This window comes from Euleptes europaea, chromosome 18 (genome assembly GCF_029931775.1).
Source record: "Euleptes europaea isolate rEulEur1 chromosome 18, rEulEur1.hap1, whole genome shotgun sequence".
Lineage (NCBI taxonomy): Eukaryota > Metazoa > Chordata > Lepidosauria > Squamata > Sphaerodactylidae > Euleptes > Euleptes europaea.
The window spans coordinates 7,283,597-7,305,662 of NC_079329.1; the positions used below are offsets into that span (position 1 = coordinate 7,283,597).

Here is a 22,066-nt window from a genome sequence, read left to right on the forward strand (position 1 = left end):
CCCAAGGCCACCCAGCAGGTTACATGTGGAGGAGTGGGGAAACAAACCTGGTTCATGAGATTAGACTACACCGCTGTTAGCCACTACATCACCAAGTAGAGGAATCTGGTCAATTAGGATTAATAAGTTAAATGACTTCAGAGACTTATGAAAGTTCAGTGAGGCAGCATCACACATCTCTACAGATTTCAAGAGAAATCTGTCTCTGCTCTGGCAAATGAAACTACCTTAGCCAACTTCATTGGTGGAAGCACTGATGTCTTTTTATGAACAGACATTAATTTCTCAGTCACTTCTGTGTACTTCTGGAATGCAGTCAGCCATTTTGGTCATCAGATATTTATCTGAATTCCTGCAATGCAAATTGGCATATTGCCTTGGAAGATTTACTCTGCAAGGAATACAAACCTTTTGCTCCAGAACTTAGAAGCCAACCCTAACTACATAGGTGTATGTTTGCTAACACATTCCAGGTATATGGGGGTGGGTCAAGGACAAGGGGGTAGATGGAATACTGTCACTTCTGGAAACACTATGACAAACAAATAGAGTTTTTGAGAATTCCTAGAGAGGACTGACATAACTTCTGTGGGGAGACCTGGACCACCAGTTACTCTGTTAGAGTCACCAGAAACCCAAGAGTTCTACCATAGTTTCCAGGGTTTCCTAGACTGGTGGGATGTCAGTTCTGGGTTCTCCCAGGACGTGACATCACACCAAAGGCCAAATCAGTGTATTTGACCATGATACTGTCCATTGCAAGTACACCATGGCAGGGAGCGGCTTCCTTGTACTTTGTAAATTCGCAGCCATTTGGATGGCATCATACAAGAAAATAATACAATATTAATCCAACCAAATGTATATCAGGGAAATTACATCAGAATGCTTTTTTTTCTGCAAAAGGTTGGGGTTGATTATTATCATCCCTACAATTATCAAATTAAACATAATTATTTCTACCTCTACTCCAAGCCCCTAGAGAGAGCCAGCAGCCACTAGCAAAACTGTTACCTAAGACTGAAAAGGCTATTAATATTCCTGAGTTATTCAGAACAGGGGCAGAGAACAGAGAGAGATCCATCAGTCTGAGCCCCGACACTATGCAATACGAGTTGACTGTCAAAGTCAGGAGACTCAGGGTCATATGAAGCCATTGTCTAAGAGGCTGAACTGGTCTACAGAAAGAAATTTTTCACTCAACATGGTGGTGTTTGTGGTGGTGGAGTTAGTGCTAGTGCCTCTGGCAATGTGTAAGGTTCCTCTACTTAAATGCCCCATCAGAGATCCTCTTCCTATCCTTCACAATTGCTATAAATCAGGGGATTTCCTTATTGCTGGCATTATGTCCCAAATCTACATGGCTATCAATCCAATAACATTTGAAAATCCTCCCTCAGAAGAACTGTTCGATGACCTTTTGTAAGAAAACGCACTTTCCCGCCCCATTTTGCATGTAGGTTTGAGTGAGATTGCATGAGCTGGAAATGGTTGTCACTGTGTTTTCTTCTCTCTTTTCATTCTTGATTTCCACGCCTTGTTGCTGTTTGTATGCACTGATTTCTTCTTTCATACTTTTCCGTGTTATTTTCCAGTGATGTGTATTACGTTAGCCACTTTTCGTGACTTGCTCAGCAGAATTATGTCTGGTCTGTCATCATCGATTGTGTCCAGAGATGCTTAACATTCTATTCCAATTTAATGGTTAAGTGTCGGATATGTAGTTTGGGAGATATTTTAATGTGACTGCTCTGAATGTGTATGAGTTTCTTTCCTTTCTCTTCGTTTTTTGTTTGTTTGTTTTTGTTTTTTTGTATTTGGATGGTACTTTCAGCTTGAAGTTATCTGCTTTCATTCTTTATCTTGTCAGAGCAATTAAGTGTCATCAAGTTGTTTTCGAATCATGGTGACCCTATTAATCAATGTCCTCCAAAATGTCACGTCATGCAAACTGAAGTGAGGTATTACAAGACCTATTTTCTCAAATATAACTCTTCATGTTCTGCAGGGGTTATTTTTCTGGTATCTTAGTTATAGTTAGTTATTGGTAATAATTATGCTGGGCTGGAATCAGAGAGAAGAAACCTTTACTTTCAGGTTGAAGTCATCTGCTTTTATTGCAGATTCCTGATTCACAACTACCAGCACATCCTGGCCGTGGACTTTGCAATAAAGGAGATCAATGAAAACCCCCAAATCTTACCTAACATCACTCTAGGCTTTGACATCTACAACAGCCATTTCAATCCAATTAGGACCTATCATGCCTCAATGGAACTTCTCTCCACACAGGGCAGGTTCATCCCCAACTACAAGTCTGGTGCCCAGAATCATCCAGTTGCAGTCATCACAGTACCTAACTCTGACATCTGTCTCTTTGCTGCAGCCATTTTGAGCTTCTACAAAATCCCACAGGTAAGCTGTATCCAAGGAGAATGAAACATTGATTAGCCCTTAACACTTTCTTGGTCTTCTAGATATGGTTTGCAGACAAGAACCGGCATCACTGTAAGGACAGGTAGAGCTCACTTGCAGCTTAAAGGTGCAAGGTTGTACATGGAAAATGCTTCATTGCATTTCTTGGTAATTATAAAATGAAATGATTCATAGTTAATCCTTCTTTGTGTGCATACAAATCATATACCAATGTAGAGCCTTTGTACCTCATCTTGGGCTACATTAATGTAAAAGGTGAGTTTAGTTGACAATTCAAATTAAACATTGAGTAATGTGATATGGAAGCCACATAAACACTAATTCTAGTTTTCAAATCTCTTTCCCACTTCTCTTTTTCTAGATTACATATGGCTCTTCACCAAGGATAGAAAGCAAAGCACAATCTGTTTTCTTCCACCGGATGTTCCCAAACCAGGCCCAACAAAATATGGGGATTATCCACATGCTGCTGTATTTCGGGTGGACGTGGATCGGGGTGATTTCTCTGACTGGAGAACACTTTGTACAGGACATGGTTCCTCTTCTCTCCCAGTATGGCATCTGCTTTGACTTCATAGCCCCAATTCCAGAAATAGCATTTTCCAATGAAATTTTTGAAGGAGTGGCTGAGGGGGCTGAAATGTACAAATTTATCATGGAAAGCATTGCCAAAGTTTTGGTCCTACATGGGGAAATTCAGATCATGAGCGCTTTAAGATTTTTCCTCCAACTCCCAGAACATGTGTTGTGGATATACCAATTAAGGCAACAGCTAAAATCTGGATTATGACAGCTCAGGTGGACTTCACCTCCCAACCCTTTCAAACAGACTGGGACATCAATTTTATCCACGGGGCCATATCCTTCGCAATTCACTCCGTGGAACTCTCAGGATTCCAGAAATTTCTTCAGGAGAAAAATATTCACTCTGAAAAAAGATGATGGCTTCATCAGAGACCTCTGGCAGCAGGCCTTTCTCTGTTCATTCTCTGACTCCACAGTAGATGAGAAGGATGGAGAAATGTGCACTGGAACTGAGATGTTGGAGACTCTTCCTGCATCTGTTTTTGAAACGGCCACAACTGCCCACAGCTACAGCATCTATAATGGTGTTTATGCTGTGGCCCATGCTTTGCAGGCCATGCAGTCCTCCAGGTTGAAATCTACAGCTACAGGACAATGTGGCTGATGGAATCATCTCAGTTAAGACTGGTGGCAGGTGACATCCTAAGCATACTCAATTGTTAAGTGTGTTGATTGATTAAAATAGTTGTACCGTGCTTTTTCTCTAGGAACTTATGATGGCAAACAAACTGACATGGGAATAACTTACCAGAAATTGAACTTTAAGGGGAACAATAACAAAAGTTCTCTTGTTTGAGACTGTATCATCCTATTCCATATTTGCATACGTTACTTCTCCTTATGAGCCAGTGTTTCAATATTTGTCCCTATTTAGCTCCACCACTTTCTGAAAAGTGTTTCCTTCAACAACAGCTCTGGGGAAAGCATTTACTTTGACCAAAATGGAGAAATAATAACTGAATTTGATATTGTCAACTGGGTCACGTTCCCAAACCAGTCCTTTCTTAGAGTCAAAGTAGGATGGACAGACTCAAAGGCTCCCCCAGACAAAATGTTAATCATTCATGATAACACCATTGTATGGCCGACTATGTTCAATCAGGTAGGATTTGTATATGCTCTGGGATATGTTGAGTATGTTTCTCCAGTATTGAGAGAACAGTAAAATATTCATATGTAGAAATTTATCTATGTTCTGGTTCTGTTGATAAGGCGATGTTCATTCAAGGAATCATTTTATCTCTACTTTTTGTTTGGTCAAGCTTTGAAACAAAAATTTATTGTGTATTTGGTTGCTATGTCATCAAGATCCTTGGTGTGTATTGAAAAGTTCCAATTATATTCAGGTATATAGAAGGCACAGAGAAAAATATTATCAAGGCTAGCAGTATCCTGATGAATGAGAAGAAGAAGAAGAAGAAGAAGAGTTGGTTTTTATATGTCTACTTTCTCTACCACTTAAGGGAGACTCAAACCAGTTTACAATCACCTTCCCTTCCCCTCCCCATAACAGACACCCTGTGAGGTAGGTGGGGCTGAGAGAGCTCTAACAGAGCTGTAACTTGCCCAGAATTTCACCAACCAACACCTGACAACTTCCATCAAAGGGTGGGATGGTACTGTATCATCTATTTGAATATTCCCATGGAATAGGACACTGGACATGAGATGGCAGATGTAATTGGGCAAGAGCGGGTTCTTAAAAAAATATTTTAAAAACACCCTGTTCTGGCCCACATTTTTAAGTATTCACAGTGGCTTAGAAAATGACAGAAACAATAACTCGATAAACTGCATATTTTATGTACCTTCTGTAACAATTGTAATATTACTTATGCCATTAAAGGTTTTTCATTCATTCATTCATTCATTCAACTAGATAAAATATACAGAAACCACAAATTATCAAATTAAAATATAATTACCATTAATGTCAAATCTTCTATCATGAATTCCAGTTGTCACCATGGACACTGAAAGTCTTCAACCCCTCCCCAACAACACCCAGATAGCATTTCAGAAAACTATTGAAATCACAAGTCTGTGGGGGGTGAACCATCTTAAGGGGTCAAACACCTGTGGGCCTGGTAGAAGTACCTGCACCCAGGTAATCAGTAGATGATGATCTAGCCACAAAAAAGGTATAATTTGCAGCTTTTTACAAGATCCTCAGTCTGCCGCCCAATGCACTGGAGGAAATCCAACAGATGTCCCTTTTCATTAGTGTAGCTTAATGCAACCTGGGATAGTCCTCTAGATTCTTTGGAGGCCATGAATTCTTAAGCACAGCCAGTCAAGGCAGAATTACCATAAATACTGAAATCCTTCAGCACAACGACACTGGCAATACCCCACAAAAAATTCAGCTCACTTAAACTGCCTTACCCAGACAGTATATTGGATAGCTAGGAGAATGGTAGAACTGGAAGATCCCTTAACTGTCCTTCAAACCCACCTCTACAAATGTACTAGCGATCACAAGCATGGTCTTGCAGTGTGGGAAGAGAAGAAATTCCTGAGAACCAACCCATTGCATCACATTGCTAGAAGTACTGAAGAACTGTCAACCATCCATTGCACTCCAAATGTTCTCTAGAGGGCATGCCATCATGCTATGCCAAATCCATTTATCTCCCATTTGGGCTAGGTGCAGCCTCTTTCAGTTTGCAATGAGAAATGTCCTGCTGATTATAGCTAGAGAAAGAAGGAGGGGGAATCTTTTTGCTGCTATGATTGCCTTGCATGTCCACCAGGGAAGATTTTCAATGAAAAAGGTAAGAAATCCAAATATCGCATACAACGGTTGTATTTCACTACACAAGCATGCCCTGGAGCAATCCAAAATAGGTCTACCTAGAAGAAAGTCTCATTTTATTCAACTTAGTCTGTGTCCAGGAATGTGTTCTTAAGATGGAAGACTCTGCTAATTAAAGGTGAATGCATTTCTTTTTGATTCGGAGGTTATTCTTCAAAGGAAAAGAATATTCAATATGCACAGATGTGCAAGTTTGCTTACAGAAAAGTATCTCAGTTGAATGAAAGCTAAAAAAGAAAAAAAGTAGTACATCCTATCTAGAAATAATGGAGGTAACAATCTAGTTTGTGTTACCTAGACTGGAAGTAAAAACTATTTGGCACCATCCAGCAAAATCTCAAGTGATTCGGGACCACCACCGAGCCTAAATCCTTTTTTGTATTATTAAAGGTAAAGTCAGTAAGCATAGCTCTCTGATTTCAACTGAGCAGCACTCTTTGGCCTCTTTGTTGTATTGCAATGAACTCTGTGCAGGATTTCTGAATACCAAAAGTAATGTTCCCCCCGCCCCCAGACATGAATGAATGTTCTCAGTGTCCTGAAGGACAGTATCCCAACAAAGACCAGACTTTATGCCTGCCAAAAGATATAAGCTTCTTGTCGTATGGAGAACCTTTGGGGATCAGCTTGGCCACTGTTGCTCTTTCCTTCTCTTTCATCACAGCTTTGGTGCTCGGGATCTTTGTTAAGCACCAGGACACTCCCATAGTCAAAGCCAACAACCGGGACCTCACCTATGCTCTCCTCATCTCCCTCCTGCTCTCCTTCCTTTCTGCTTTGCTGTTCATTGGTGAACCGAAGAAGGTGACCTGTGTCCTTCGACAAATGGCTTTTGGCATCATCTTCTCAGTGGCTATTTCTTGTGTATTAGCCAAAACTGTGATTGTGGTTCTGGCTTTCATGGCTACGAAGCCAGGATCCAGAATGAGGAGATGGGTAGGGGGAAAGATGTCCAGTTCAATTGTCCTTGCATGTTCCCTTTTACAAGATGCTCTCTGTATTGTGTGGTTGGCCACATCTCCCCCCTTCCCAGCTTTTGACATGCATTCAATGACTGATAAAATTCTTATTGAGTGTAACGAAGGGTCAGTCACCATGTTTTACTGTGTCCTGAGCTTCCTGGGCTTCCTAGCCACCATCAGCTTCACCGTGGCTTTCTTTGCCAGGAAGTTACCTGACAGTTTCAATGAAGCCAAGTTCATCATCTTCAGCATGTTGGTCTTTTGCAGTGTTTGGGTGTCCTTCGTTCCCACCTACTTGAGCACGAAGGGGAAATCCATGGTGGCCGTGGAGATCTTCTCCATCTTAGCCTCTAGTGCTGGCTTACTGGGCTGCATCTTTCCTCCAAAATGTTACATCATTTTGCTAAGACCTGACCTGAACAGAAGAGGACATCTTATAAAAATAAAGAATTAAATCTTATGGCTACACCCCAAGAGTATATTGTATTGTAATCAGTAGTATTTAAGGTACAGGGTCTATGTTTTCTTCTGGCTCATGTGTTTCTTCATTACAATATATACTTAGTGTAAACAGACAAGAGATGAACAAAAGAGGAGAGCTACTAAAAAGACTACATCCCAAGAATGTATCTGTAAATGGCCTTGGATCTATCATACCTTCTGGACTGCCTCACCCAATACTTTCTCCCAAGGGCTTTATGATATAGTACTCAAAATCTATTGGTCATCTCTGGTTTGTCTGCATCCAGGGCTAGGGCCTTTTCAGATGTTGCCATTGCCTGGTGGTAATTTCTTTCCGAAAAGACTCTGGCATGGCAAGATCTCTCCCAGTTCCAGAGCCTGTAAGAAAGAAATGTTCTGCAAGGCTTATGGCTGAGGGCAACATTCGCCCGTTTGTTGGGCAGATCAACTTCTCCCTCTTTGAGATTGCCGCTGCCAGCTTAGTATTTAACAGATATATTTCATCTGCCCCCACCAGCACTACGGTTAGTCACCTTGGTTTTTCTCTTTCCCCTATCATTTTTTTTAAACTATCGGGGAGCAGAATGTTCTCTCTGTAGGCTGCTTTGGCCTGTGCCATCAGATTGGCTGTACAGACTGAAATTGGATTTTAAATTTATTATTAATTATTAATCTATATTCAATTATTATGTGTTGTTGCTATAACCCTATTCCATAGATGGCACTACTTCCACTTTTATAGCTTGTTTTTTTACTTAAACTTATTATTATTAATATTGTTAATCTATCATTAATACTCTTTAATTTCATTGCCTTTTACTTATATATGAAGCTGATTCTGTATCAAAATAAATATTGATTGATTGTATTGTTTTTATTTTGTATGTACTGAGCCTCGCTTTGGTGGTTGGAGAGCAGGATACAAAAAGAAAACATAAATAAAAGAAATAAAATATTGTACACAGTAATATTTATTGTGATGGACCTAGAGGTTCTACTGTCTTCTACTATGGCATTTGTTTCCTCATTACAATGTATGCTAAGCGTAAGCACTCTGTTTCATCTGGGAATGAAAGACATTCACGGCAGGATTTGCAAAATCTTTTCAATTATTTGTTCAGTATGAGTTCAAGGCACACTAAACCTTCCCCCCTTCATATGAAGGAGTGGGGAAATAAACCTGGTTCAGGATAATAGAGTCTACACCTCATGTGGAGGAGAGGGGAAATAAACCTGATTCAGGAGATTAGAGTCCGCTACTCGTGTGAAAAAGTGGGGAAATAAACCTGGTTAACGAGATTAGAGTCTAACACTCATGTGGAGGAGTGGGGAAAGAAACTGGTTCACCAGATTAGAGTCCGCCGCTCATGTGGAAGAGTGGGGAATGAAACCCAGTTCTCCAGATTAGAGTCCACCACTCTTAACCACTACACCACCAAGAAGAGTAATCTGGCCGATTAGGATGAATAGGGCAGTCTCTGACTTGTCTTTGCTTAAATCAGCAATGGAGGCAAGCAACTGTTTCCATTCAAGGATCCAGGCAGGCAGGCTGAGAGTTCCCCCACCCTTGAAAACAGGCCAATCCACACCAATCCACTACTTCCGGGGTGTGAAACTCAATTGTTACAAGGGCCGGATATGACACAAATGTCGCTTTGTCAGACCAGGCCATGCCTCACCAGCCCAGATTGGAGGCCAGGGATCCTGGAGGGTGGGTTGTTGTTTTTTTGCCATCCTCTGGGTGTGGAGTAGGGGTCACTGAAGGTGTGTGGGTGGGGGGGAGGTAGTTGTGAATTTCCTGCATTGTGCAGGGGGTTGGACTAGATGACCCTGTCGGTCCCTTCCAACTCTATGATTCCATGATTCTAAGCAGAAATCTTGAGGTGGGGAAAAGCAAAGTATAAAGAAAGTTACCACACAATGTTCTGCTAGTTTCAGGGCTTTTCTCCATTTAAAGCAGGAGTGTCAAACTCTATTGTTACGAGGGCTGAATATGACATAAATGCCACTTGGTTCGGCCTGGCCAGGCCTCAGCAGCCCAGATCGAGAGTGGGCTGTGTGTGGCAGCTGGCTCACAAGCTGGATAAGAGTTCTCAAGGGGACGATCCCGGCGCACAGGCTTTATATTTGACACCCCTGCACTACTTCTTTGGGCTTCCTTATGGCTCCCTCTGAGTCCCATGGCAGCTGGTACCCATTGCAGCTGATGAGGCAGTGGGCAGGACAGCCCACTGAATCAGCAATGGGCAGAGCCAACTCATCCCACTTTTGTCCCACCAAACTCCTTTGCAATGCTGCAGAAGGAGAAACCTGCATTTGGAAGATATTCTAGAAACATTATTGTACAAAAAGGGAACACGTTTTTTGATGTGGGCGTCAAGCTAACACAGCCTCTCCACTGGGAACGGTCTCTTTACAAGAACAGCAGTCATATCCAGTACAAGAGAGAAACTTTGCTATCTGTCTCCCTATAACAACCTGCTTAGAATCATAGAATCATAGAGTTGGAAGGGACCACCAGGGTCATCTAGAGCAACCCCCTGCACTATGCAGATGCTCTGAGGGCATAGCCTGGTGCACAGCATCACCCGTCCAAGGAGTTGTGATTGGTGAGAGGAAAAGCTTGTCCATCCCTTCAGGCACCAGGGATGATAATCCTGGCCGCCGACACCAACGAGTTAATTCAGAGGAGAGGGACACGAGATAGGGACTGATTTAGCCGATCGCCCGCTGCTCCATGGACAACCTGGGGAAGAGTGGATCCAGCAGTAATCTGTTCATCAGAAAAGATTTGGGGAAAGGGGGGATGTTTCAACTTCCTCTGGAAAATCTCCGAAAGAAGTTAAACGACTTCAGAGACTTATGAAAGCTAAGCAAGGCAACTTCACTCATCGCCACAGATTACAAGAAAAATCTGTCTCTGCACTGGAATTATGTAACCACCTTAGCCAATTTCATTGGAGGGAGCACGGATGTCTTTTAATGAACAGAGGTTAATTTCTCAGTCAGTCGTGTGTACTTACTGAATGCAATCAGTCATTTGGTCACCAGATATTATTTGAATTCCTGCAATGCAAACTGGCACTTTGCCTTGGAAGATTTACTCTGCAGGGAGAGCAAAACTTTTGCTCCAGAACTTAAAAGCCCTCCCTCATTAAATACTTGCATGTTTGCTAACACATTCCAGGTGTCTGGGGGGGGGGGGGTCAAAGACAAGGGGGTGGGTGGAATACTGTCACTTCATGAAACATTACGGAAAAGCCATAGAGTTTTTGACAATTCCTGGAGAGGACTGACCTCACTTCTGTGGGGAAACTCGGAAGTGATGCCAGTTCTCTGTAGGACTCACCAGAAGCCCTACAGATTGACTGTAGTTTCCAGGGTTTTCTAGAGAGGTATGATGTCACTTCCGGGTTCTCCCATGACGTGACATGCAAAGGCATGGCAACCATTTATCTCATTTTTCTCTTGCTGCCACTCAGAGCAGAGAACGGGAGATCCCCTGGCCCAGTGGCAGACTGGTAACACTACAGGGATCACTTGCTCAAAATCAATGTATTTCACCATGATACTGTCCATTGTAAGTTCACCGGGGCAGGGAGCTGCTTCCTTGAACTTTGTAAATTCCCAAGCATTTGGACTTCATCATACAAGAAAACAATACAATATTAACCCAAACAAATCCATATGAGGGAAATGACATCAGAATGTTTTTTTTCCTTGCAATAGGTTGGGGTTCATTATTATCACCCCTGCAATTATCGAATTAGACACAATTGCTTCCACGTCTGTTCCCATTCCCAGGAGAGAGCCAGCAGCCACAAGCAAAACTGTTATCCTTGACTGAAGGATGCTATTAATATCCCCTGAGTCATTCAGAGCAGGGCGGGGGACAGAGAAGAGTTCATCAGTCCGAGCCCCAGCACTTCGCAATACAAGCTGACTGTCAAAATGCCTGATCATCCGAGTCAGGAGACTCGGGGTTACTTGAAGACATTGTCTGAGCAGCTGAACTGGTGTCCTGAAGGAAATTTTTCACTCAAGATGGTGGTGTTTGTGGTGGTGGAATTAGTGCTAGTGCCTCTGGCAATGTGTAAGCTTCCTCTTTTTAAATGTCCCATCAGAGATCCTCTTCCTATCCTTCACAAATACTATAAATCAGGAGACCTCCTCATTGCTGGCATTATGTCCCAAATCTACATGGCTATCAACCCAATAACATTTGAGAAACCTCCCTCTGAGGAACTGTTCGATGACCTTTTGTAAGAAAATGCACTTTTTCACCCAACTGTAGCATTGCCTTTTGTACTTGCTTTTCATTCTTGATTTCCACGCCTAGGTGCTGTTAGTATGCATTGGCTGCTTCTGTCATAGTTTTCAGTGTTATTTTACAGGTGTTTTTTTTTTCTATTACATTAACCACTTTTCAAGATTTGTTCAGCAGAATTATGTCTGGTCTGTCATCCCCAATTGTGCCAACAGATACTCAGCTTTCCAATCTACTGGTTAAGATAAGATATATAGTTTGGTAAATATTTTAATCTGACTGTTCTTTCCTTTCTGTTTGTTTGTTTGTTTGTTTTTTTGCATTCTGATGGTTCCTGGCAAGGGATTTATTATTATTTCAAGAATATTTATGTCTTCTTTCCTGGAGGAAAGAATATCTTGTCAGAGCAATAAAGTATCACAAGGTCGATTTTTTCAAATATACCTCTTCATGTTCTGCAGGTGTCATCTTTTTGGTGTCTTAGTTATAGGTAGTAATTGGTAGCAAATATGCTGGGCTGGAAACAGAGAGAAGAAAACTTCACTTTCACCTTGAAGTCCTCTGCTTTCATTGTAGGTTAATGACTCAGAACTATCAGCACATCCTGGCCATGGACTTTGCTGTAAAGGAGATCAATGAAAACCCCAGAATCTTACCCAACATCACTCTGGGCTTTGACATCTACAACAGCTATTTCGATCCAAGTAGGACCTATCTGGCCTCAATGAAACTTCTCTCTACCCAGGGCAAATTAGTTCCCAACTACAGGTCTGGTACCCAGAACCATCCAGTTGCAGTCTTCATAGGACCAAACTGGCATGTCTGTCTCTATGCAGCAGCCATTCTGTATGTCTTCAAGATCCCACAGGTAAGGAGAATGAAACATGAATTAGCCCTTAACACTTCTTTGGTCATTTAAATATGCTTTGCAGACAAGAACCGGCATCTCTGTAAAGACAGGTAGAGCTTACATGCAGCTTAAAGGTGAAAGGTTGGACATGGAAAATAATTAATTGCATTCCTCGGTACTTATGAAATGAAATTATTCTTTGTTATGTATACTACATGGGCAGATTCAAGGGAAAGACATTCATTACACTCCTTGGTACTTAGAATGATACATAATTAACCCTTTTTTATTCTGTACCAGTGATATAAGGCATGGAGCCTCTATACCTCTTCTTGGGACACATTACTGCAATCAGTGACTTTAGTTGAAAAGCCAAGTTATGCATTCTGTAATATGATGTGGAAACTAAACAGTCTCTAATTTTATTTTTGAAATGTCCCTCCCTCTACTCTTTCTTTAGATCTCTTATGGCTCTGCACCAAACAGGGACAGCAAAGCACAATCGGTTTTCTTTCACCATACATTCCCAAATCAGGCCCATCAAACGATGGGGATTCTTCGCATGCTACTGTATTTCAGGTGGACATGGATTGGGGTGATTTCTCTGAGTGATGAGACTGGAGAAAGCTTTTTAAAGGACATAGTTCCTCTGCTTTCCCAGAATGGCATCTGCTTTGACTTCATAGCCATGATGCCAGCAATATCATTTTCCAGTGAACTCTTTCAAGGAATTACTGCGGGAGTTGAAACGTACAAAGTTATCATGGGAAGCACTGCCAAGGTTTTGGTCCTAAATGGTGAAATTGAGACCATGATAGTTTTAAGATGTTTCCTCCGACTCCCAGAAGTTGAGGATATAGCAATTAAAGCAACGGGTAAAATCTGGATCATGACAGCTCAGATGGACTTCACCTCCCTACCCTTTCAAAGAGATTGGGACATCAGTTTTATCCACGGGTCCATATCCTTCGCAAGTCACTCCATGGAACTCTCAGGATTCCGGAAATTTCTTCAGGAGAAAAGTCTTCACTCTGAAAAAGGTGATGGCTTCATCAGGGACTTCTGGCAGCAGGCGTTTCTCTGTTCATTCTCAGACTCCGCTGTAGAGGAGAAAAATGGAGAAATATGCACTGGAGAGGAGAAGTTGCAGGCTCTTCCTGCATCTGTTTTTGAAACAACCACCACAGCCAACAGCTACAGCATCTATAATGGTGTTTATGCTGTGGCCCATGCTTTGCAGGCCATGGAGTCCTCCAGGCTGAAATCTGCAGCAACAGCACACGGTGGCCGATGGAATCATGTAGATCAAGATTGGTGGCAGGTGATATCCTAAACATACTCATTTGTTAAGTGTGTTGATTGATTGAAATAGTTGTACCTTGCTTTTTCTCTAGGAACTTATGACGGCTAACAAACTGCCATGGGAATAACTTTCCAGAAAATGAATTCCGGCAGGTATGGGTTTAAGAGCATCCCTCAAACCCTTTACTTGTTCACTCAGACATAAGGTCATCCTATCCAAAACTGGCCAATTCATCCCCACCAGGACATCAGCCTGTGCAGTCAGCCTCACTTTCATCTTGTCTGGATTCATGTTTCATTCCACTCTGTCATTCTACTCTGAGGGCTGTCTGTCCAATCCCAGAGCCTTTTATTTGGGCCCAGGACCATAATTTCACATGAGGAGGGTGCATTTGGGGGAGGGGAGGGACTTCAATGCCATAGAGTCCTATTGCCAAAGCAGCCATTTTCTCAGGTGAACTGAACTCTATTGGCGGGAGATCAGTGGTAATACCAGGAGATGTCCAACCAGGAGGTTGGCAACCCTACTTATCCCTTCCATAACAGAACTGTTTTATAGTCATCTTATCCAGACTCCCTGGTTCTATTATTTGAAAGCTTTATCGGTGTTCTGTTACATTTTCATATTTTAAGTACTGCATTCATTAAAATAGTTTTAACTCTCCTTTCTTGCCAACTGTGATGGTTCAAAGCAACTTAAAGGATAATTTGCCTTTACCACTGTATTGGGGGGGGACATAAAGAGGTCACTGTGACTTGGTTGGCAGAGGCTAGACAGACCTCATCAAATCTTGGAAGCCCAGCTAAGTTGGTCTTTCATAGTACTTGGATGGGAGACAACTAAGGAAGTAAAGTGATGCTACACAGAGGCAGGAAATGGCAAACCACCTCTGTTCATCTCTTGCCTTGAAAACAGTGCATGGTTGCTATAAGTGGACTGTGACTTGACAGCACTTTTCACCACCATATGGAGCACCAATATGACCTTTTTTGGCTGTTAGTGTTTTCTGGTTTGTATCTGGTTTCAATTCGGCATGTTGATGTATTACATTTTCTGTGTCTCCCAGTTATGTGTCTTGTTTGAAAATGTATCATCCTGTTCCATATTTCCATATATTATTCATCCTTCGGTTTCTCTTTTTGTCCCCATTTAGCTCCACCACTTTCTGAGAAGTGTTTTCTTCAACAACAGTGCTGGGGAAAGCATTTCCTTTGACCAAAGTGGGGAAGTAGTAACCAAATTTGATATTGTCAACTGGGTCACATTCCCAAATCAGTCCTTTATTAGAGTCAAAGTTGGAAAGATAGACTCAAAGGCACCCCAAGACAAAATGTTAATTGTTCATGACAATGACATTGTATGGCCTACTATGTTCAATCAGGTAGGATTTGTTTATGCTCTGGGATATGTCGAGTAAGTTTTTCCAGTGTTGAAAGAACAGTAAAATATGCATATGTAGAAATGGATCTCGTTGTTCCTTCTGTTGATTATGTGAAGATCATTGAAGCAATCATTTTATCTTTACATTTTGTTTGGTAAAGCTTCTTATTGTGTATTTGGTTGTTATGTAATCAAGATCCTTTGTATGTCTTCAAGTGTAAAGAGATTACAAATTGGTATTTAGGTACATAGGTATTTAGGTATATAGAAATAATGGAGAGAAAAAAACATTATCAAGGCTAGCGGACAACTTCCGTCAAAGGGCAGGATAATACAATAAAAGTTGCTGGAAAAAAGGGTTATGCTGGCCAGTGGCCATAACAATAAATGTAAATGTAAAACATTATCAAAGCTAGCAGGATCCTTATGAAGGAGCATAATTTCACCAACAGACACCTGACAACTTCCATCAAAGAGCAGCATACTACAGTATGTTCTGTTTGAATGTTCCCATGGAATAGGACGCTGGGGAAAAAAATCTTTAGATGTCAGATGTAGTTGATCAAGAGAGTTATTTATTTATTTATTTATTTAAATTAAAACACCCTGTTTTGTACCACCTTTCTAAGTATTTACAGTGGCTTAGAAAATGATAACAATAAGATAAAATATTCAGAAATCACAAATAATCAAATTAAAATAATTACCACTAATGTGAAAGCTTCTATAGCTAGTTCCAATCATCACAATGGGCACTGAAAGTCTGCAACCCCCTCCCACAACACCCAGATAACATTTCGGAAATCTATAGGAAATACAAGTCTCTGGAGGTGAACCATCTTAAGGGGTACAGCATGGTACCAGTAACTGCACCGAGGTGTTCAGTAGATGATGATCTATCCACAAGAAAATGTATAATTTGCAGCTTTCTACAAGATCATTAGTCTGCTGCCCAATGCAGTGGAGTAAAACTTACAGATGTCCATTTTCATTTGTGTGGCTTAGTGCAAATCTGGGACAGTCCTCAAGATGCTGTGGAGGCCATGAATTCCTGAGCACAGCCAGACAAGGTGAAGTTACCATAAATACTGAAATCCCTCAGCACAATGACACTGGCAGCATCAAGCAGAAAGTTCAGGTCACATAAACTGCCTCACTCAGAGAGCATATTGGTTAGTTAGGAGAATGGTAGAACTGGAAGATCCCTTAACTGTCATTCAAACCCACCTCTAGAAACATACTATCAAACATAAGCATGGTTTAGCACTGTGAAAAGAGAAACATTTCCACAGGATCCACCCACTGCATCACATTGCTAAAAGTACTGTAGAACCATCAACCACCCATTGCACTCCAAATGTTCTCTAAAAGCCATGCCATCATGCCATGCCAAATCCATTTATCTTTCATTTGGGCTAGGTGCAGCCTCTTTCCGTTTGCAATGAGAAATGTCCTGCTGGTTATAGGAAGAGAAAGAAGGAGGGGAAACCTTTTTGCTGCTATGATTGCCTTGCATGTCCACTAGGGAAGATTTCAAACGAAATAGGTAAGAGATCCAAATATCAAAAGTAATGGTTGTACCATATTTTTCCATGTATAAGACAATGTTTTTTTCTTTAAAAATTTGCCCCAAAATTGGGGGTCATCTTATACACGGACTCTTGCGGTAGGGAGGAGAGCGAGTTGGGAAAGAGGTCTGTCACCTTGGCCAGCTGGCATCCGGCGTTCATACCGGGGTGGCTGGCATCCGGCTTTCAGCTGATGGGCGGGGCCGGCAGCAACCAGTTTGAACACCAGCCAGCCAGGGCGACAGGCCTCTTTCCCACTCACTCTCTTCCCTGCCCAACAGCTGATGGGCAGGAAAGAGAGCAAGTGGTGAAAGAGGCCGGTGTCCCTGGCAGGCCGGTGTCCAGCATTCAAACCAGTTGCCGCCGGCCCCACCCATCAGCTGTTGGGCAGGGTGGGCGGTGACCAGTTTGAAAGCCAGGCACCAGCCAGCCAGGGCAACAACTCCATGTATAAGATGACCCTCTTTTTTTTGAACCAAAAATTAAGAAATCAATATTGATTTCTTAATTTTGGGTTAAAAAAATAGGGGTCGCCTTATACATGGGGGTGTCTTATACAAGGAAAAATACAGTAATTCACTATGTAAACATGCAGGCATATTGACCCCTGGAGCAATCCAAAATTGGTCTATCTAGAAGGAAATCCTATTTTATTCAACTTAGCTTGCTTCCAGGAAAGTGTTCTTAAGATGGAAGCCTCAGCTCCGTAAAGCTGAATGCATTTCTATTTGATTCAGAGGTTATTCAGGCAAAGGGAAAGAATATTCAATATGCACAGATATGCAAGTTTGCTTACAAAACAGTATCTCAGTTGAATTAAAAGAAAAAAGAAAAAAGTACAGCACATCTGGAGATACTAGAGGCAACAATCTAGTTTGTGATACCTAGAGTGGAACAAAAAACAATTTGGCACAATCCAAGAAAATCTTGTGTGCTTTGGGGGCACCAGTGAGCCTATATTTAATCTTGAATTATTAAAGGTAATGTCAGCAGGCATAGCTCTCTGATTTCAACTGAGCAGCACTAGGATTGTGCAAAATGTTTAAAAAAAATCATAAATTTGGGGTTTGGGTTTATTGGGACTAATTTTTTAGGTAAACGTGGCATAAGCTGAATCCCCATACCGGTAAATTTCTGTATTCAGCTTATTTCCGGGTTTACTGAAAAATCCAAGTCCATTATAGTCTATGGGGATTTTTGAAGCTCCTGTGGGGGCATTTTTGGAGGTAGAGTCCCCAAATTTGCAGCCTGGGTTCAAGGGCTTCTCCTTAGATGGTCACCAAAGTTTGGTGAACATTGGGACAGGGGGTCCAATTGTATGGACCTGCAAAGGGGTCACCCCCATCCTCCAGGCATTTGGGAATCGAGCTGTCCATCAGTTTTCAGATTCAGAAATTCAGCATTTCAGCATTTCAGCTGGCACCTCAACGTCTGGGGGTTCCATTTGTATCTGGGACACATAGCATGATGTCCATGCAAATTAGCTTCCAACCTGAGGAAAAGGCTTAAATTCAAGAAAAATAAGACATGGAAAACATTTCCTTTGGTGGCAAATGACATTCTGTGAACAGTCCTTTATTGTGGTCATAACAAATCTGATTTCAAGAGATGGTCACAGTGTGGAGAAACGAAGCCTCTACTCGGGGCAAATTTCAATTGGACAGCAGGTTTTCAGGGTTGTTGTTGTTGGTGGTGGTGATATCGGAGCCAGTCAAAGTCTCGACCATGGGGGCTGTCTGAAGGAGACTGCTCATCTGCATGGGTGTCAGAGTCTCCTTTAGAAGCCTGGTGTTATAAGCAGCTGTTGAAGCCTTTTTAGTTGGAGGGCATATCCCTCCGGATGGGACTGGTGATCTCTGTCTTTTAAACAACCCTTATGGTTTATCCAAATTAACTCACTGAATGGTGTTGGATGGATGGTTGTGTGGTTGGATGGATGGTCAGACCAAGTTGATTCTGATTACATGTTCCCTACCTCAAAAGGGCCTCAACTATGGGGCCCTAACAAAACAAGTCAAAGAAAAGATAGAAAAATGGGAGTAAGCACAGAGCCATGCCTCTGAACAAAGGTGAATAGCCGAACCCGTAAAAGCTGAATAATTATTTGGCTTTTTCAGGAATCACCTATTTGGTTTTAGGGAGATCCCCAGGTTCTGGTGTTCGGTAAAGCCGTAACATGAAAATTACCGAAATGGCTAATTTTGGGTTTATTTTCAGTTCGAGTTTATTGATATGCACAACTCTAAGCAGAACTCTTTGGCCTCTTTGTTGTATTGCAATGAACTCTGCATATGATTTCTATGTACCAAAAAGGATCCTTTCCCCCCCAGACATGAATGAATGTTCTCAATGTCTTGAAGGTCAGTATCCCAACAAAGACCAGACTTTATGCCTGCCAAAAGAGACAAGCTTCTTGTCTTATGGAGAAACTTTGGGGATCAGCTTGGCTACTGTTGCTCTTTCCTTCTCTTTCATCACAGCTCTGGTGCTTGGGATATTCATCAAGCACCAGGACACCCCATTAGTCAAAGCCAACAACCGGGACCTCACCTACACTCTCCTTACCTCCCTCCTGCTCTCCTTCATTTCTGCTTTGCTGTTCATTGGTGAACCTAAGAAAATGACCTGTCTCCTTCGACAAACAGCTTTTGGCATCATTTTCTCAGTGGCTGTTTCTTGTGTATTAGCCAAAACTGTGATTGTGGTTCTGGCTTTCATGGCCACGAAGCCAGGATCCAGAATGAGGAGATTTGTAGGGAAAAAGCTGTCCAATTCCATTGTCCTTGCATGTTCCCTTGTACAAGCTGCTATCTGTACTGTGTGGTTGGCAACATCTCCCCCCTTCCCAGCTTTGGACATGAACTCAATGACCGATAAAATTCTTATTGAGTGTAACGAAGGCTCAGTCACCATGTTTTACTGTGTCCTGGGCTTCCTGGGCTTCCTGGCCCTCATCAGCTTCACCGTGGCTTTCTTCGCTAGGAAGTTACCCGACAGTTTCAATGAAGCCAAGTTCATCACCTTCAGCATGTTGGTCTTTTGCAGTGTTTGGGTGTCCTTTGTTCCCACCTATTTGAGCACCAAGGGCAAATCCATGGTGGCTGTGGAGATCTTCTCCATCTTAGCCTCCAGTGCTGGCTTACTGGGCTGCATCTTTTCCCCAAAATGTTACATCATTTTGCTAAGACCTGAGCTGAACAGAAGAGGGTATCTAATAAAGACAAAGAATTAAATCTCACGGCTATACCCCAAGAGTATATCCTATTGTAATTAGTGGTATTTAGGGTACAGGGTGTATATTTTCTTCTAGGTCAATTGTTTCTTCATTACAATATATACTTTAAGATACCTGAAGTGAATAAAGGAGGACAGCTAATAAAAAGACAGAATTAAACCTTGTTTGTTTGTTTGTTTGTTAGAATCATTGATGGCTAATTCCACTTTATACCTCATTTTTTACTTAAATTGACTTAAATTTATTATTAATAATATTGTTAACCGATTAGCATTGTGTAGAGGTTCAGAAAGTTGGTTTTGGAGCGAAGGACTCTGATTTGGAGAATCAGTGTAGCCACACTGCAGCTCGAGGAGGCGTTCCCAGATCTGTAGGGGTTAGGAAGCCACCTAAAGGCAGCTATGCCCCCAGGAATGCCCCATCAATGCCTCCTATGCTAGCACAGGTTCCCGCTTCTGGGATTTTGTGGTATGGCTCCCTGGCACCAGCATATTTGCTCCCACACCAGCATAGGTGCAACTTTATTATGTGATAAGGTGGCAACTATGCTGGCACAGGCTCATGCCAGCTGCTAAAGAGCTTCAGCCCCCCTCCTTCAAGATTGCAGCCAATATGTTCATATGGTTCCAAAAAAACTGAGTTTATTCCATGCATTTTAGCTGCCTTTTAATGCTGGTTTTACTCTTTATTAATGTCTGTAATGTTAAGTATTTTCTGGTCTCTGGTTGACTGTTATATCACCAGGTGTGCAGATTGCATCAGAGGTTGCATAATAAATTATTGGACCCCAAGGAAATCATTGCTTTTGACAGTTCTAAACTGCTTGCAAAGTGGTTTCCTTTGAACTCCACAATTCCAAATGTGCAATGAATATATTTCTTTCATAGACCACCAATGCAACAGCAGGACATTGGGATTGGGGAGTTTGGGAACTCTGCTGGACTCCTAAGAATGTCTTAGAAAAAGAAGAAGAAGAGGAAGAAGAAAAGAAGAAGATGAAGAAGAAGAGGAGGAGAAGGAGAGTTAGTTTTATACCCTGCTTTTTTCTGTGTTTAAGTAGTCTCAAAGTGGCTTACAATTTCCTTCCCTTCTCCTCTCCACAACAGACACCTTGTGAGGTAGGTGGGGCTGAGAGTGTTCGGAGAGAGCTGTGACTGGCCATCCAGCAGGTTTCATGTGGAGGAGTGGGGAAACAAACCTGCTTCACAAGATTAGAGTCTGCCGCTCATGTGGAGTAGTGAGAAATCAAACCTGGCTCTCCATATTAGAGTTGACCGCTCTTAACTACTACACCACCAAGTAGAGTAATCTGGTCCGTTAGGATCAATAAGTTAAATGACTTCAGAGACTTATGAAGGCTAAGTGAGGCAACTTCACACATTTCTACAGATTTCAAGAGAAATCCATCTCTGCACTGGGAAATGAAACTACCTTAGCCAATTTCTTTGGTGGAAGCAAGGATGTCTTTTTATGAATAGACATTAATTTCTCAATCAGTGGTATGGACTTACAGAATGCAATCACTCATTTTGGTCACCAGATATTTATTTGAATCCCTCCAATGCAAACTGGCACATTGCCTTGGAAAATTTACTCTGCAGGGATAGCAAAAGTTTTGCTCCAGAACTTAGCTAGCCATCTCTTATAAATACTTGCTTGTTTACGAACACATTCTAGTGGTTGGGGGGGGGTAGGTCAAGGACAAGGGGGTGGACGGAATACCGTCACTTCTGGAAACGCTATGACAAAGCAATAGAGTTTTTGACAATTCCTAGAGAGGAGTGATATAGAAGGTTTAAAAGCCTGGCTTTCCCTAGAAGATAATTTATCATTTGTTAACACTGAACAAGATTTTATACAGTTCCCACTGGAGAAATGATTATAGACTGAAAAAGATCATAGGAAAAATTATTACAGCAATGACAATAGAGTTGTTATTACCTCAATAAATACATGGGATCAGATAAGGCATAAATTAATACCAGGAAAATCCTTAGTAGCATCTACCATGGAAGATATGACGGTAGAAAATATAGCTAAACAATCCTGGCTTTGTTATAAATTAAATGACTGATAAAATATAGACATTGGTTTAAAAACCAACAAATCATCTCCTATATAGAACTCCCTAAGGAAAGTAGAAAAGTATTAGCTCCTTTCAGATATCTTCAAATAAGAAATTTAGTAACTCTGATGAAAAAGA

At 41.7% G+C, this 22,066-nt stretch overlaps 2 protein-coding genes across 2 annotated transcripts; both read left to right on the top strand.

The window, feature by feature from the left end:
• Positions 1–1,204: 1,204 nt before the first annotated feature.
• LOC130490309 (vomeronasal type-2 receptor 26-like) lies at positions 1,205–7,252 on the top strand. Its single transcript, XM_056864138.1, has 4 exons — positions 1,205–1,422; positions 2,124–2,415; positions 5,720–5,795; positions 6,351–7,252. The coding sequence occupies exons 1-4, from the start codon at positions 1,205–1,207 to the stop codon at positions 7,250–7,252; spliced, it is 1,488 nt and encodes a 495-aa protein (XP_056720116.1).
• A 3,959-nt stretch (positions 7,253–11,211) lies between these two features.
• On the top strand, positions 11,212–19,860 carry LOC130490310 (vomeronasal type-2 receptor 26-like). Its single transcript, XM_056864139.1, has 6 exons — positions 11,212–11,522; positions 12,218–12,395; positions 12,838–13,698; positions 14,834–15,061; positions 16,480–16,606; positions 18,959–19,860. The coding sequence occupies exons 1-6, from the start codon at positions 11,212–11,214 to the stop codon at positions 19,858–19,860; spliced, it is 2,607 nt and encodes an 868-aa protein (XP_056720117.1).
• Positions 19,861–22,066: the final 2,206 nt, after the last annotated feature.

Excerpts from the sequence above, each read along its gene's own strand:
- LOC130490310 (XM_056864139.1), top strand. The coding sequence starts at position 11,212 with ATGCCTGATCATCCGAGTCAGGAGACTCGGGGTTACTTGAAGACATTG. Across the intron at positions 12,396-12,837 it reads ATGTCTTCAAGATCCCACAG|ATCTCTTATGGCTCTGCACC; the intron begins GTAAGGAGAATG and ends CTCTTTCTTTAG. Across the intron at positions 13,699-14,833 it reads TAGATCAAGATTGGTGGCAG|CTCCACCACTTTCTGAGAAG; the intron begins GTGATATCCTAA and ends GTCCCCATTTAG.
- LOC130490309 (XM_056864138.1), top strand. The coding sequence starts at position 1,205 with ATGGTGGTGTTTGTGGTGGTGGAGTTAGTGCTAGTGCCTCTGGCAATG. Across the intron at positions 1,423-2,123 it reads GAACTGTTCGATGACCTTTT|ATTCCTGATTCACAACTACC; the intron begins GTAAGAAAACGC and ends CTTTTATTGCAG. Across the intron at positions 2,416-5,719 it reads GCTTCTACAAAATCCCACAG|AGAAAGAAGGAGGGGGAATC; the intron begins GTAAGCTGTATC and ends GATTATAGCTAG.